Source organism: Octopus bimaculoides, chromosome 12, assembly GCF_046866305.1.
Source record: "Octopus bimaculoides isolate indiv1 chromosome 12, ASM4686630v1, whole genome shotgun sequence".
Classification (NCBI taxonomy): domain Eukaryota; kingdom Metazoa; phylum Mollusca; class Cephalopoda; order Octopoda; family Octopodidae; genus Octopus; species Octopus bimaculoides.
In genome coordinates, this window is record NC_142939.1 from 41,641,858 (window position 1) to 41,659,312 (window position 17,455).

A 17,455-nucleotide genomic window follows, 5' to 3' on the forward strand; every position below is an offset into this window, starting at 1 on the left:
TAATGAATAACGCAATACAGAGAAACGGATACCCGGTGGTAAATTATATTTTCTCTTTTATGTTTTTGTAAAATGCGTTTAAACGATGTTGTCACTGGTTCGCTAAAGATAATATACGAAAGGGTGCTCAAAAGTTCCTGGTTTTAAGGGTTTCGCAAAAGGACTGGTTGGAGGTCCAACCTTCCGAGTTCTTTTAAACTGAAGGACTGCTGCAATAAGCGTGTGAATCTGAGAAGGGAATATGTTGAATAAAATCATAATTAATTTATCCTCCTGTATTTTGTTTTGGCCGAAACCAGGAACTTTTCGACACCCACTCGTATATATATATATATATATATATATTAATAATAATAAAGGAGTTACGACGCAAAAACGTATATATTCAAATGAACATATTTATCTTCTTCAATATATATTTCAGTATAAAGAATTCATTAAGAGACTTAATAAAGCAAAATTTCTTTACACATCATTCAGGAATAAATATAACATCAGAAAAAATACATTCGGTTTAAAAACACAAACCGTTCATGGCGAAAACATTCCACAATTACAAAAAACCGAACAAAATTTTTAAAGTTTTAGCAAAAGAACGCAATTACCTACATACAGGCATCCGTGTGTGCGCCCGTACATACACGCACACACATTCATGCGCGCACACACGTTCATGTGCGCACTCACGTTCATGCGCGCACACACGTGCACGCTCACATGCATATGTATGCATACACAAACAAGCAAAGTTCACAAGTCGTAAACACACACACACACACACACACACACACACACACACACATCCACACATATATATATATAAATATAAAAATATGTTTAAAAAACCTCATTTTAAAATATATTATAAAATTATATATACATATACACACAAAAAAACCTATACACATACAAAACACCATATACACACACATACACACATACATACATATATACATATATATACATGTACATATACATATACATATGCACACACACATATACATACACACATATATGCATATATATATATATATATATATATATATATACATATATACACACACATACACACACATATATATATACACACATATACATACATATGTATACACATACATATATACACACATACAAAACATTACACACACACATACACACACACACACACACACACACATATATATATATATATATATATATATATATATATACATATATACATATAGGTATATATATATATACATATACGTGCATACACACATACATATACATACACATACCCATATACATATATACGCACATACACACATACATACACATATATACACACATTTTTCCACGTATACCCATGCATATGTATATACACTTGCACATGTATATGAACGGATGTACGAATAAATAAATAGAGCAATAGCAGAACTAAAAATACTAAAACCCAGACCTTAATACCCGATCATAACAAAGTTCAGTTATAGGAGAAAATAAACAATGAAATTATCTAAACTAAAAATAAGTATGTTTGCGAACGTGAACACATCTGAACCCATTATATGTTAGTTTATTAATTAGTTTATGCTTTGAAAATAGAATAAAAAACAACTCAAGATTGCACAAGTTGCAATACCTCCTACCCTTATCGTATGGGAAATCTCTCCCAATAATAGACCATTCTAACGAAAAGTTCTTATTTTGTTCTTTTAACCCCCAAACAAACCTACTAAGACTAGTACTAGCTATTTTACTCCTATCTCTAAACGTATTAAAGTGACAAGAAATTCTCCTACAAATCTTATCCGAAGAACAACCCACATAAACACTAACATCTGTATCGCTCTTAACCTTACACTGATACACTATATTCCTTAATCTCACGTTCGAACCCTCAAACTTTAACCTCCTGGGATTAATCTCAGTTTCCTCAATCTTAGAACCTATAATATTATTACCTAAGTGAGGGTCCTCATCCCTATTCATTCCATTCATGCCTGTCTTAAGAACTTTAGAATTATGTGCTGCAATAATCTGCTCTAGATTCTTAGTATTGGAAAAACCAAACCTAACACTATGCGTATTAATAATTTTACCGTAACGCGAATTTGCAGGGAAATGCTTACTAATTACCTCCCTAAACTGAGCTACCAAATTCGACTTAACATTTTTACCAAATGGTAAAATAAACCAAAGATAACAATCATTAATATAATTAAAGCCTTTTGCAAAATACCTAAAACATTTAGAATTACGCATGACATTATTACGATTATATCTATGATCATAAATTTTTTTATTATTACTCCTAACCAACTTAACCTTATTATTCCTAACATCCCTATCTACTCTAACCTCACCAGATTCAGGTTCAACATAATAAACCTTATCTTTAAAACCAGCCCTATTTAGAGCTTCATTATAAAAAGGAGCTTCATTATCGAAAACAACACGATTAGCTGATAACTTAGAAAGCCTAATCGAAATATTTCTAACTAAATTATCGATAATACTTCTAGGGTGGTTACTCCATCTACTTATATATTTCAAATTAGTAGACGGTTTATGGTACGGTCTATACGTATCGTTTTTTATATCAAGTGTCACATCTAAATAATTAGCTAGCGAAATATCATCATCGTAAGTGACACTCATTCCCATCCTATTAAAAAATCTAGATAACCTACCTTTAAGTCTCTGCAAACATTGGGTAGAATAATTCCTAATATAAATAAGACAATCGTCCCTATATGAGTTAGCTTACCAATTATTTTTGTTGGTAGTTAATTTATAATATATTGATATATATATATATATATATATATATATATATATATATATATATATATATATATATATATATATATATATTAATTTAAATAATTTGGGAAAAACGAATTTCCAAATCAATCAGGTACAATCCTTTAGCATTCCATGCATCTGCATATCTTACAGTGGGGTCTTGCTTATCATGTATTTATATATTTATCTAGAAATATACAAAATATATAATAGAAAACAATAATAATTCAGTTTTTGGGATTAATAGATATATGGGTATTCTATTTCAGATAATGCAAAAAATAACCTAATGAGCATATCTGAAGGTAAACTCGTTTGAAGGTAAACTAATTGTTTTTAGAGACCAATGTGGTCGCGGCCTGACATAGAAATCCTCCAGGCTCTCCCATCCTGTGAACCAGCGGATCATTGACAATATGGCGTCTGGAAAGAAATGGAGACGCACCTGTACCCGGTTGGTGCTCATTTATAGCTGAGTGGACTGGGAGAACGTGAAACGAAGTGCCTTGCTCAAGGGCACAACGCGATGCCCAATCCAGAAATTGAACTTACGACCTTGTGATCGTTACTCGAACACCGTAATGATTAAGACACTAATTATATTATTTATTGTAGGTGAGTGGCTTGGTGATTAGGGTATTCGGTTCACTATCGTTAGGGTGTGAGTTCGATGCCCGGTGGTGCGTTGTGTCCTTGAGCAAGACACTTTGTTTTGTGTTGCTCCAGTCTGCTCAGCTGGTAAAAATGAGTTGTACCTGTAATTCAAAGGGCCGCCCTTGTTACATTCTGTGTCACACGGAATCTCCTCGAGAACAACGTGAAGGGTACACGTATCTGTAGAGTGATCAACCGCTTTCACATCAATTTCACGGGCAGGCTATTTCGTTGATCGAATCAACTGGAACCCTCGCCGTCGTAACCGACGGAGGGCCAGTTTAATATAGAGGGCCAGTTTAATATACTGTTAAATACTAAATACATCACTAAACACTAACAGTTCCTCCAGCCTCTCAATTTCCGGAATGACACTCCGTTTCATCAATCCTGATAAAATGACAAGAAAAGTTGACCTAGGTGGGATCTGAACTCGGAGCATTGAGATTCGGGACACATGTCGGCAAAGCATTTTGTTCTACGCTCTAATGATTCTACAAATTAGTTATTTAATTGCAAACACCCGAGAGGCAGAAACGAATCGGTAGATGAACCTAACACCAGCTTGAAGTAAACGTCGATGCTGATGGGTTTGCGGTTGGTTTGGAAGGTCATCGCCCGTTCGTGGTTGCTGGGTGAAAGAGTTGAAATAATTAAATAATTATTCAAAACTACAGATAACAAAGCGCCTGCAGCAGATAATGAATGTAAGATTTTGGAATTGGTAACCCAAAACCATATCGGCTTAGTGTAATTACGTGTCTGCAAAGTAATAAATATAATGTTCTTAATCATTTTTATTTCTACATTTGAAGACTTATTCAAAGGCGGCTCCATTCAATTTGACTTTACCAAAAAGTATAAAAGACAAAATCAAAACAGAATCTCTGAACTAACAAAAACAAAAACCACAAAGATAGGCGATTCATTTCTAAGCAAAAGATCTTAGTGAAACAATGAAGTCCTTTAATAAAAATATTTCTTAATTAAGATGTTATCAGAGTTCCAGAAATGTTCAAAGAATTACAGTGACTTTGTAGGCAATGCTATTTTCTCATTAATTCAAGCTAGATTTACTTTTACCCTTTAACAAATTAGTTTTCTTTCAGTGTTTATATATATATATATTTTTTTTTATAGGTTTTCTTTTGATTTTCCCAGTGTTCAAGAAATAATAATGTTTATTTAATGGCAGCTTCCAAATTTGGGATTGGAATAGTTTTATGTGGATCCCACCCTCATCCCGACACCTAAAACATAAGTTTTAGAATGTAATAAACATCATCGGAATAGAAAGTGTTCTAGACATTACATTTATTCATTTACTTAGCGACGTCGTAATTTAGAAAACAAAGTATCTGGTAATTAAAATGTACATTAATCATTTAAGAACCTTTAAATAATGAATCACGAAGCAAAAGAGTCCACATCAAATCTAATGATCAAATGAATCACTGAACTGAATAAATCTACTGAGTGACTCCGTTGATGAAACGTTGTCACTAGTTCTCTGGTAGCTTCTCCCATTTCTGACAACTGTATTTGATATCACAGAAGACGAATTTTTTCCCAAAGTAAAATAATATCTAAAAGAAATCAATCGCCCAGGGTTCTATAGGCAACGTTGGCCCTCCTACCCCATGGGCTTTAATGCACTAAAAACTCTATTTTTTTTTTTCGGAATATGTGCTGTTGAAATTAAGGTGCATTTAATATACGTCTTTTGTGTCACCAAATACGGTAACTTTTTAACGAACATATGAAGACTTGAACCCCGCTCGGAGTGCTAACAAGGGCAGTCATGGATTATATTGTCCTCCCCTACCACCCCACGAGCAAGAGATTGGTAGAATCGATAAAGGATGGGAAGAAAATTGTTTTCTTCTATTCTGAGTTCCAATCCTATAACGATCAAATTTGCCTTTCATCATTTCAGGGTCGATGAAATAAAAGTAAAGTACCAGTCAAATACTGAGGCCTATAGAATCGACTAAATTCTTCTAAAAGAATGGTTTTGTATTGAAGAAGGCAAAGAAAAGGGAAAGCTCCCGACTATGCTGTTTTATATATATATATATATATATATATATATATATATATATATATATATATATATATATATATATGTATAATATATGTATATATATATATATATGTATGTATGTCTCTCTCTCTCTCTCTCTCTCTCTCTCTCTATATATATATATATATGTATGTATATATATATGTATATATGTATGTATGTATATATATATACATGTATATATATACATATGTATGTATATATATTTCGTATGTGTATTTCGTGTGCAAGATTCTTGATGTGGATAAATAAATGGAAGTGGAGAGACAAGTTACTGAAGAGATTGCAAGAGTGCAATGAAATAATTTAACAAAAAAACTATATAAATTAATAAAGGACTGAACCAGTGCGTGTGTTTATTACCGGCATAATGCCTCTCCCAAGGTTTAATTGTATGTATATATAAATATGTATATATATGTAAATATATATATGCATATATATATGTATATATATGTATGTATATATATGTTATTATATATGTATATATATATATGTGTGTGTGTATATATATATGTGTGTATATATATGTGTATGTGTTGGCACTCGAGGTTTCCAGTTGATCCGATCAACGGAACAGCCTGCTCGTGAAATTAACGTGCAAGTGGCTGAGCACTCCACAGACACGTGTACCCTTAACGTAGTTCTCGGGGATATTCAGCGTGACAAAGTGTGACAAGGTTGACCCTTTGAATTACAGGCACAACAGAAGCAAGAAGTAAGAGTGAGAGAAAGTTGTGGTGAAAGAGTACAGCAGGATTCGCCACCATCCCCTGCAGGAGCTGCGTGGAGCTTTAGGTGTTTTCGCTCAATAAACACTCACAACGCCCGGTTTGGGAATCGAAACCGCGATCCTATGACCGCGAGTCCGCTGCTTTAATCACTGGGCCATTGCGCCTCCACATATGTTATATATATATATATATATATATATATATATATATATATATATATATATATATATATATATGTATATATATATATATATGCGTATATATATGTATATATATATATGTATATATATATATATATATGTATATATATATATATATATATATATATATATATATATATATATATATATATATGCGTGGATTGACCTGCTTAATATTGGTGTCAAATTTTGGCACAAGGCCAGCAATTTCGAGGGAGAAGGTAAGTCAATTACATCAACCCCACTGCTTAACTTATTTTGTAGACTCCTGAAATGATAAAAGAGAAAGTCAACCTCGACGGAATTTTGAACTCAGAACGTAAAGACGGACGAAAGGCCGCTAAGCATTTTTGCCGGCGTGCTAACGTTTCCTCCAGCTCCTCACCTTATACAAGAGTAATATTAGTAATATTTCGCCATCATAGAAGGCAGCGAGCTGGCAGAATCGTAACCATGCCGAACAAAATGCTTAGTGGCATTTCTTCCGACTTTACATTCTGAGTTTAAATGCCGCCGGGGTTGACTCTGTCAGTCATTCTTTCGGGGTCGATAAAGTAAGTACCAGTTGAGTACTGGGGTCGATGTAATCGACTTAGACCCTTCTTCGAAATTGCTGGCCTTGTGCAAAAATTTGAAGTCAAGGACGTGCTGCTATGGGATGCGAACCTTCGATAATGGATTATGTAGGGCAGCGTTTTATTGATCCGGCCAGCTGTAACGCTGATTATGCTTATCCATGGATTAAGTGAATGTTTCAAGCATACTTAGAAGGGATTATCTTGAAAATTACCAAAGGCGATATGAAGCTTTCAGCTCCAGCGAACAAAAAGGACAAGTTTTACAGGCTGGGAACTTTATAAACAACTCAAAGACAAATTCTTCAATAAGATTAAAAAAAAAAAATTCTGAAATAATATATATAAAAAAAAAAGAAAATCAAAAAGAAAAATGACCTTTTCGAGATTTATTACATATTTCAAGGTTTTGTACTGATTCTTCAACGAAGGTTTACTTTTTTGGTTGAAAGAACAAAATCCGAAACAAAAATGTCTCACAAAAACAGGATAAAGCATTATAAGAACCAAAATCTAATAAGAAGGAATTCCTTTCGTTCCTTTATCTTTAATTAATGGCTTCTAATTTACATTCAAAACCATTAATTTTAAGGAGAAGAATTAGTCGATGGTATCGATCACCATACAGGAATGGCATATTATTTCTTTGACCTCGAGTACAAAGTTGACCTCGCACGGAGTTGAACTTAGAAATTTGACAGAATATGGCAAGAAATTTGTCCTGATGTTTTGACAGTTCTCCCACTTTGCTGCGATAAGTATATCTTTAATCAACGAAATTCTTACACATACAGCTAAATTTAACGTTTACGAAGTTGCATGTATACGTTTTTAGGTTGTGAAATGCATTTTGGTAGCGGAACGCGATATTTTTATAACCGTACTCAAGAACAACTGTTTAATTCTTAGCAACAAGAAATCTTTTCCGAAGCAAATGGCACTATTAAAGATGTCTTAGGCATCAATTAAAGACATGAATTAGCGCAAGGAAAATCTAAATTGACCCCCAGTAAAATTCCTGTTTAAAGCTGTGACGAATTTCGAGTATCTATTTCGGATTCTTCCGTTTTTTCGACTCCACCTCGCAAATAACACCCAGAAATCATTATATCAGTTACTTATGCACTTATCGTGGTTTTAAAGGATTATGATGACATCATGTGAATTTTTCTCCAAAGTATTTGTAACCTCGATCCCGAGTTCGCGTTTTGATTAGGGCGTCGGGTTATTACTTGGATTTTAGCAATGCACTTTTATCTTTTATCTTTTACTTGTTTCAGTCATTAGACTGCGGCCATGCTGGAGCACCGCTTTGAAGAATTTTGAGTCGAATGTATTGACTTCAGTACTTATTTTCTAAAAGCCAGGCACGTATTCTATCGGTATTTTTTTTGCCGATCCGCTAAGTTACGGGTACGTAACCATACCAGCATCAGTTGACAAACACAGATACAAAGACACAAACAAAAACACACACACACACACACACACACACACATTACAACTAGCTTCTTTCAGTTTCTATCTACCAAATCCACTCACAAGGCTTTAGTCGGCTCGAGGCTATAGTAGACAACACTTGCCACGCAGCGGGACTGAACCCTGAACCATGTACTTGGAAAGCAAACTTCTCACCAAACAACCCCGCCTGCACTTAGGTATTTGATATTCTTTGCTACAGACAACTATTCACTCCACTGCCTCCCCCTCCTCTCACTCTCGCAGACTCTAATGCGTTAAACTTACGCTAAATTACACAATAAAAATAGGCAAAACACTCTTCAGTTCTATATTTAAGAGATGAGGAATTATGTACATTATTTACATTTGACAGATATTTGTCCTCATCTTGTTTGTTGTTAACACAACGTTTCGGCTGATATACCCTCCAGCCTTCAGTAGGTGTCTTGGGGAAATTTCGAAATTGGGTTCTCATTCCTAAGGTATTTTTCGATGTTATTATTATTATTGTTATTATTATTCAGGTTACTGCCTGGAATCGAACTCAGAATCTTGGGGTTTGTAGCGTGCGCACTTAAACACTACGCCCACGGGCATATGGCGTAGTGGTTAAGAGCGCGGGCTACTAACCCCAAGATTCCGAGTTCGACTCCAGGCAGTGACCTGAATAATAATAATAATAATAATAATATTTTTACTTGCTGGCGCACCGCCTTTAGTCGAGCAAATCGACCCCAGAACTTATTCTTTGTAAGCCTAGTACTTATTCTATCGGTCTCTTTTTGCCGCTTTTCTCAAGCGATGGCGGAGGGAACAAACACACATGCATATATATATATATATATATATATATATATATATATATATATATATGACGGGCTTCTTTCAGTTTCCGTCTACCAAATCCACTCACAAGGCTTTAGTCAGCCCGAGGCTATAGTAGAAGACACTTGCCTTAGGTGCCACGCAGTGGGACTGAATCCAGAACCATGTGGTTGGTAAGCAAGCCACTTGCCACACAGCCACGCCTAATAATAATAACATCGAAAAATACCTTTGGAATGAGAACCCAGGTTCGAAATTTCCCCGAGACACCTGATGAAGGCTGAAGGGAATATCAGCCGAAACGCTGTGTTAACAACAAACAAGATGAGGGCAATTATCAGTCAAATGTAAATAAAACAATCTTAGTCTACTTCAAACACGATAAAGCTGAAAGCTGCTGTTAAAGGCAATGTTCCTCTATGGACGTAGAACGAAATGAATTTGATTCAATTGAAAGAATTTTCCTTGTGTCAGGTTTTAACTGAAGCATTCTTGAAATCTCTTCTTTTCTTCCTAGAACCCTTCAGCTTTTCGCCTGACAGAGCAAAAGGATTCGTTTCCATTATTATTCTTGTGAAATCTAAATTTTGATAAGACACAACATATTCAGAATCCACAAGGGATGGGACAAATGGGTGTTGGCACATCTATGCTTTCCTGGGTAGTATTAGGGGTGTAAGCGAAGAGACATGTGGTTATAGTGTTAGGGGTCACGATCGTTAGGGCGCGGCCTCCATGTTGAGACCGACTGCTGAGTTGTTTCCTTGCGCAAGGTACTTCACTGCATGTTGCTCCAGTACTCTCAGCCCTCGATGAGTACCAGTGGAAGTATGAATACACCGTTAAGCTTCCCTTAGTTGTTATATATCCCCGTGAGATATATATATATATATATATATATATATATATATATATATATATATATATATATATATATATATATATATATATGCATATATATATATATATACATGCATATATATATTCATGTATATATATATATGCATGTATATATGCATATATATATATGCACATATATATATATGCATATGTATATGTATATATATATATATATATATACAAATATATATGCATATATAAATGTATATATAGGCGTATATATATGTATGGATATATATAATTGCATATATATACATATATATATGCATATACATATGTATATATATATGTATATATATGCATATATATATGTAATAATACAAATGATATATGAGCATATGCATGTATACATACATATATGTACATACCTACATCTACATGTATATATAGATGCATATCCGGGTACAGGACGTCAAAAACCTGGACAAAAAAGGAACGGGAACACAAACAAAGCACAAAAAACGGACTTTTTTTACGGACAACAGAATGAACACATAGGAAAACAGACAAGCCACTTATAGAACTTTTCCTTCATCAGCTGCCTCTGATTCTAAATTCTAAATTAGGCGTTTCGAAGATGAGGCAGAACGCGCTCTTAGAATAGCTCTTCCCGCGAAGTGGATTAACCTGCTAAGCGGAGGATTCTAAAGTAGCAAACAAAAACAAGACAGGAAAAATTAAACAGTGAAAACAACATTAAGGGCCGGTAAGCCGAATGAGATGAGATACTGTACGCTTTGATGTGACGAACTTGAGCGGAGAAAGATAGCAGTTCGTCTTGCCTTTATGCTGGCTGAAGGGAGAAAGGAAGAGGTGACCAGAGGTCACATGTGAGTAAGGAGGAATGGTAGAGAGAGAGAAAAAGGGAGGAAGTTGAACAACGGTGAGCGACGAGAGACAGGGATGAGGAGTAAGAAAGAGATATGTATAGCAGTGAAGGGGAGAAGCAAGGACAACAGAAGGAAGAAGAACGAGCGGGGTAGATAAGTAAGAAGAAAGATAGATAGATAGACAGAAAGAGAGAGAGAGAGAGAGAGAGAGAGAGAGAGAGAGAGAGAGAGAGAGAGAGAGAGAGCGCGCGTCAGAAATATAAAGTTAAAACTTACAAATGGACGCGTAGCGTTCGATAATATAATAATACAAATGATATATGAGCATTACATAATATATATATATATATATATATATATATATATATATATATATATATATATATATATATGTATATACACAAAGTGCGATGGGTAAAGTGTCACCATCGTATATTTTTAATTTTGTGTACTACGCAGTATAGTAGGGTCAGTTGGGCACCGTCTGCGAGAAAAGCAGGACTATGACGCAATTCACTCTACCAGAAATTTAGAAACGACATGTTGTACTGCTTGGCGTTCCCACCGAAAGCTCCAGTACGAACAGTTGGTGAACACACAGAACAACCGTTGGCTTGATATGTCCCCAAAACATGTACCGAGAGCGATAAAAATCAAACATCCAGTCAACGTGGTGTTTGGAGAGATTACTAGTGATCGTGACGTTATGTCTCCCTTCATCTTGTAACATGTCCTCACACTCAACACGGAGGCCTACATCAAGTGCCTGCAGGATGTAGTGCTGCTCTGGGTCAAGAGGGTGGCTGCTGGAATATCCTATGCCTGGCAACAGGACTCTGCACCATGCCACACAAGCAGGAGAACCTAGTCATGGCTGTCAGACAATTTCTGCGACCACATCATCCCTACCATCTGTCCACCTAACTCCTCAGACTGCAAACCCATTGATTATTATTATGGGGCACAGTTGAGCGAGAGACCAACAAAAGTCCTTGTAACACAAAAATGAACTGAAGGCAAGGATTATGGCAGCATTCACCAACTTCACCAAGGAGACTGCCCAGAAGTGTTGCAGGAAATTCCGAAGTCATCTGGACGCCGTGGTTGGAGCCATTGGCGATTTTATTGAATAAATTTACTCTTTAGTATTTCAAGATATTTTAATGTGAATTTGGTAAATATATCTGTTAAAATGAGATGTCAGTGTTATTTTCATTTTTACGTAATTTAGATGACAGTTTGAATAAACTGTCATCCACACCCTGTATATATAATTATATATTTGTGTGTGTGTTTGTGTATGCATATATATATATATGTATGCGTATGTGACAGAGAGAGAGAGAGAGAGAGAGTGAGTGTGTGTTTGTCCCTCACCACCGCTTGAATACTGGTGCTGGTTTGTTTACGCCCCCGTAATATAGCGTTTCTTCAAAAGCGACGCATAGAATAAGTACCAGGCTTTTGAAAAAGAATTGGTGGGGTGGGGGCGTCGATTCGTTCGACAAAAAAAACTGTTTGAAGGCGGTGCCCCAGCATGGCCGCAGTCTGGTAACTGAAACAAATAAACGATGAAAGGTATAGAGCTTTGAGTCTCTGGTGATTCGAATCCAAAATCTGGTGCTTCCTTTCCCATAATAGATGTTCACTTCATTTGTTGACGAAATCCTGTCAAACCATTTCATCCCCGTCTCTTAAACAATTCGGTGAAGAATCAGAAGAATTTCGAGAGCGACAAACAAATATGTTCTGAGTTCAAACCCCATTAAGGTCAACTGTGCCTTTTATTCTTCCAGGTTCGATAAAATAAATCACTTAATTCGATTCCTTCAATTTCTCTCTCTATCAGAACTGGCTCGTTTTCTTTCACTTGGTTATTGTTATTCAAATACAGACGCTACTCTGTCCTAGGAGGGGCGTTGAGCTAGAGAACAGTACCTTTTTTTCAAAGTACCCCTCCACCCAAAACATTTGTAGCGCAGGGGCAGGTACAATGTTTATGAGCGAAGTCAGACTAATTGATGTGGTCAGACTTAGGCTTGACAATTGCTATCGGTTTGTTTACGTCTATGTAACTTAGCGGTTTGCGAAAAGAGACTGATAGAATAAGTATCAGGCTTAGAAATAAATATATAACTACTGGGGGCGATTTGCTTGACTTAACACTTCAAGACGCTACTCTGAACTTAAGAAAACGGACCATCTTCTTCGCTGCCAATGCTGTGGCTAAAAATTAGTGGAATACCAAACTAAATTCATTCCACAGACTTTAGACTTTAAACTTCCGTTCTTCAGTCATCATTCTGTTGTTGCTTTGATTGATTTCTGTATAATATTCTTAATCCGTTTGCCTATCTGTTTGCTCGTCTTTCTCTCCCTCCCTTTCCCCCTCTCTCTCTTACTTTGTCATTCCTGAAGAAGTATCACAGCCCAAAATATTAGACTCTTTATTGTTTTCGTCGAAAGTATGTTAATTTCATTTCTCAGGGACGGGTTTCTATACCTGAATGAAGAATGATATCCTGCATCTGAGTATACCGTGATTTTTATTGCCGATTTGCGATCCTCTTCCGTCCATTATGACACGTTAATTGCATATAATAAAACAAAAGAGATTGTTATAAGTGTAGAACTAGACTGGAAACTTACCGAGGTAGTTTCTACTGGGTTTTAGTTCTTTAATATAAATATTGAACGCTCCTTTAGGTATTATCATCAATGGATTGTAACCATATTTCATAAAAGTCTTGTCACCCGTAATGTTGGCGTGAACCACACGACAGGCCATGTTGTTGCCATTGCAGACGCCACAGGAATCTTCTTTCGCAGTAGAATCGAGGAGGCCGTCGCAGCCAACTTTCTGAAAGAAAGAAAGAAAGAAAAATGAATAAAGAATTTTCAATGAATAGTTTTAATAAATACACGAATTAATTAATTAATTTCTTCTGCACCCAGGAATCCAAGTCGTAAATGAGGATTATTAATGGGGATCAGATCTCTGGCCTGAGGCGAACTCTGAGGTACCTCTTGGTACTGTATATACATTTGTGTAGAAATATTAGTCAATGAATTGTTTTAATAAATACACGAATTAATTAATTAATTAATTAATTAATTAATTTCTTTTGCACCCAGCAGTCCAAGTCGTAAATGGGGAATATGAATATTGTCAGATAAATTCGCTTGTTTTTACCATTTTTATCCTTTGAAAATCCTTTCCAATATTATTTCAGTTAACACGACGAGTATTTTTATCACAGAGTCTTATGTTTTTTGTAGCTCTATTCTTCTACAATTTTTGCTTATCAATTTTGAAATTTGAATAAATTTTACCTCTTTTCAAACACATGACGATGGACTGTCAAGTAAAAGAACGAATTAATCTGACAACCCAATACAAGTGTTTGCTAGAGGGGTTACGTAAAGGTGGTTGAGGAGGAGAGTCCTGAGATGAGATAAAACAAGGCTGCCAACCTCGATCCTAAACTCTTGAATTGTGAAAATTGTAGGGCGCAGTCCTATTTGCTGGCAAACCCACTTATTCACCTTCGAAACCCCATTAGAATAAGTACCAGGTTTTTAAAAAATGTACTGGGGTCGATTCATTCAACTAAAACTTCTTCAGGGCGGTGCTCCAGCATGGCCACAGTCTAATGGTTGAAACAAATAAAAGGGAAAATGTAAACAGACAATAATGATTAGTTATCGCAGATTTATAATCTCATCGAGACGATCCGAGTACAATATTACTAAACTAAGCATTTGAATATCAATTACATATAAATATAAGCTTGGCGCTGATAAAATCGTTAGCGCGTTGGATATGCGTAACGGCTCTTTGTTCGGCTCTTTACGTTCTGAAATTACAAATTCCGCCGAAGTCGATTTTGCTGTTCATTTCAGGATCAATAAAATAAGTACCAGTCGAGCAGTGAGGTCGATATAACCCGACTAATTGATATAATCGACTAATCTCGAGATTTAGAATCTAAATATGATTTTCCCAGTAAGCCAACTGCTGCAGGCAAATAACGAAATGGATTATAATCGAAATAAGCGAAACCGAGCTTAATGAGCGAGGTACCTTTTGAAAAGTCACCTGACGTGGCACATCTGCACCGAATTATGTACCACAACTATTTGTACAAAATATCACCCGCGAAGGATCAATGCACGATGGGTCGAAACGATCGTACTGATCAATAAAGAGCCTAGTGAATTCCATTTTCTTTCGTATATATATATATATATATATATATATATATATATATATATATATATGTATATATATGTGTGTGTGTGTGTGTGTGTGTGTGTGTGTGTGTGTGTGTGTGTGTGTGTGTGTGTATGTGTGTATGTATGTATGTGTTCGTTGTTATTATGCAAAAGTGTTGTAAGTCCAAAACATTGCTTTTTCAGAAAACGAAAAATTAGTTTCACCATTCCTTTGCAAAACTGTTGTACTACACTATGGCAATTTTTGATATCTTGGCATCTGAAGCAACTGGAGACACAATAGTTTGATCAAAAGAACTTGCTATTGCAAGCAAAAATGAATATTGAAAAGAAAAAAAAAACGTATTTGGCCAAATTTGGACATACGATAGTTTAACATAATAGCAACGATTTGTGTATGAATCTATCTATTAATATATTTATTAGTTAAATTGGTGGATTGCATATTGAGTGTTTAGTGCTTTACGTAAGACCAGAGTGCTATATCTGGGCAGAAATAGTTAAGCATTGCATTCATGTAGGACATCAGTCTGACGTTTTAGTAGAAATATATTTATGTCTAATCTCTGAACAGGGTTGATTAAATTAACTTGATTTCGGCAGTTAACTGGCACTTATTTTACCCCCATCCCCCCAGAAGGACAGCAACATCTACTCGAGCGAGAATTGAACTTAGGACGTGATGACACATGGCGTTTTACTGATTCTGTCATTTGGTGGCCATTATTAGGAGAACTCTATAAAACTCCATGATATATATTTTGTGAGGATTTGATAAAAAGCAAAAGAAAAAACAATATAGTTCCGACCAGTCTAAAGAAAATAATTAACCATCAGTGTTTTCCAAACTGAAAAATAAATATTCTTTGGTAATTCTTTTTTTTTATGAAAGAGAATGGTATTTCGAAAGGATCATAAACTCTTAGGACTATGAAGATAGCGATAAGATAGGGATATATATTAGAGTTTAAGAAAACATCTGGAGGGAGAGAGAAAACAGCATTTAGGTTAAGGGGATACATAATATATGTCGAGTTCAACCTCAAGGGAGGGAGAAAAAGTTTCCGAAGATAATGGTACATTAATTGGAATAAACAGATTCCTAGGGGACACAGAAGCATATAATTTGATGTGATCCCTCGTAACAGTAATAACGTATCGAGAGTAAAGAAACCTGTAGGGGCATATAAAAAGCGAAATAACATATGCAAAGTTTGGGTTTGAAGAGTAATTGTAATTTAATGGGTACAAAATACTCATTATAGTCAACGGTTTCCAATCAGTTTTAATGGTTTTGAAACGTAGTAATGTTCACAAAGAAGTCCTTTCCAGTTTTATGTTAATTGAAATATTTTAAGTCATCTATATTTAAGACTTTCTCATGTTACGAGATATAAATCCTGCTATATCGAATATTTATCGAAAACTGTATCTGTTGTTAGTATTTTTTCCTAGCGTGAAGAAATATTTCCTTCGTTTAACGTACGTGAGTAGATGTTTCGCTTTACATACCATGAAAAATGCTACCACGGGAAAACTGTGTAATCATTCTAGATGCTAGAAATAACAACTAAATCTCTACAAAATTATGACAAGAAAGGGTATTTCCTCCATTTTACATAAGTAGATATTTCTCTTTACATACCACGAAAAATTGTTAGCACGGAAGGATGCTAGAAATAGCAACTAAATCTCCATAAAATTACAAGAAAGGGCATCACCGTTTAACGTAAATGGATGTTTCGCTTTACATACCACGTAAAATGTTAGCATGGAAAGCATGTACGTAATCTTTCTAGATGCTAGAAATAGCAACTGAATCTCTACAAAATTATGACAAGATGAGGCATTTCCTTCGTTTGACATCAGCAAATGTTTCGTTTTACATAGCGCAAAACATATTAGTACGGGAGGCATAATTGATCGAAGTGCTAGAAATAGCAATGAAATCGCCATCAAAATATATTACACCATTTTAAAAACGGAAAGGTAGATAGGATAGCATAGTACTTGAAATAAAGAGGAAACGGTCACGAGTGAAGCGCCTCTAAAAATAAGTCATTCAGAACCGATTTGTGGTTAAAGTACAATATATCAACCAACATTCTAGTATTTTGTTGTTGTTGTTATTGTAGTTTGAACCCTAGAATAGCCTTGATGAAACAGG

General features: G+C 35.3%; 1 protein-coding gene across 2 annotated transcripts in view; it reads right to left on the reverse strand.

The window, feature by feature from the left end:
- Positions 1 to 17,455, reverse strand: part of LOC106872636 (thrombospondin type-1 domain-containing protein 4) — a 334,387-nt gene that overhangs the window by 41,183 nt on the left and 275,749 nt on the right. For both annotated transcript variants that reach the window (XM_089360964.1, XM_089360963.1), the window contains exon 7: positions 13,702 to 13,912. In XM_089360964.1, coding sequence (XP_089217090.1) covers positions 13,702 to 13,912 — 211 coding nt within the window. The remainder of the gene's footprint in view (positions 1 to 13,701; positions 13,913 to 17,455) is intronic.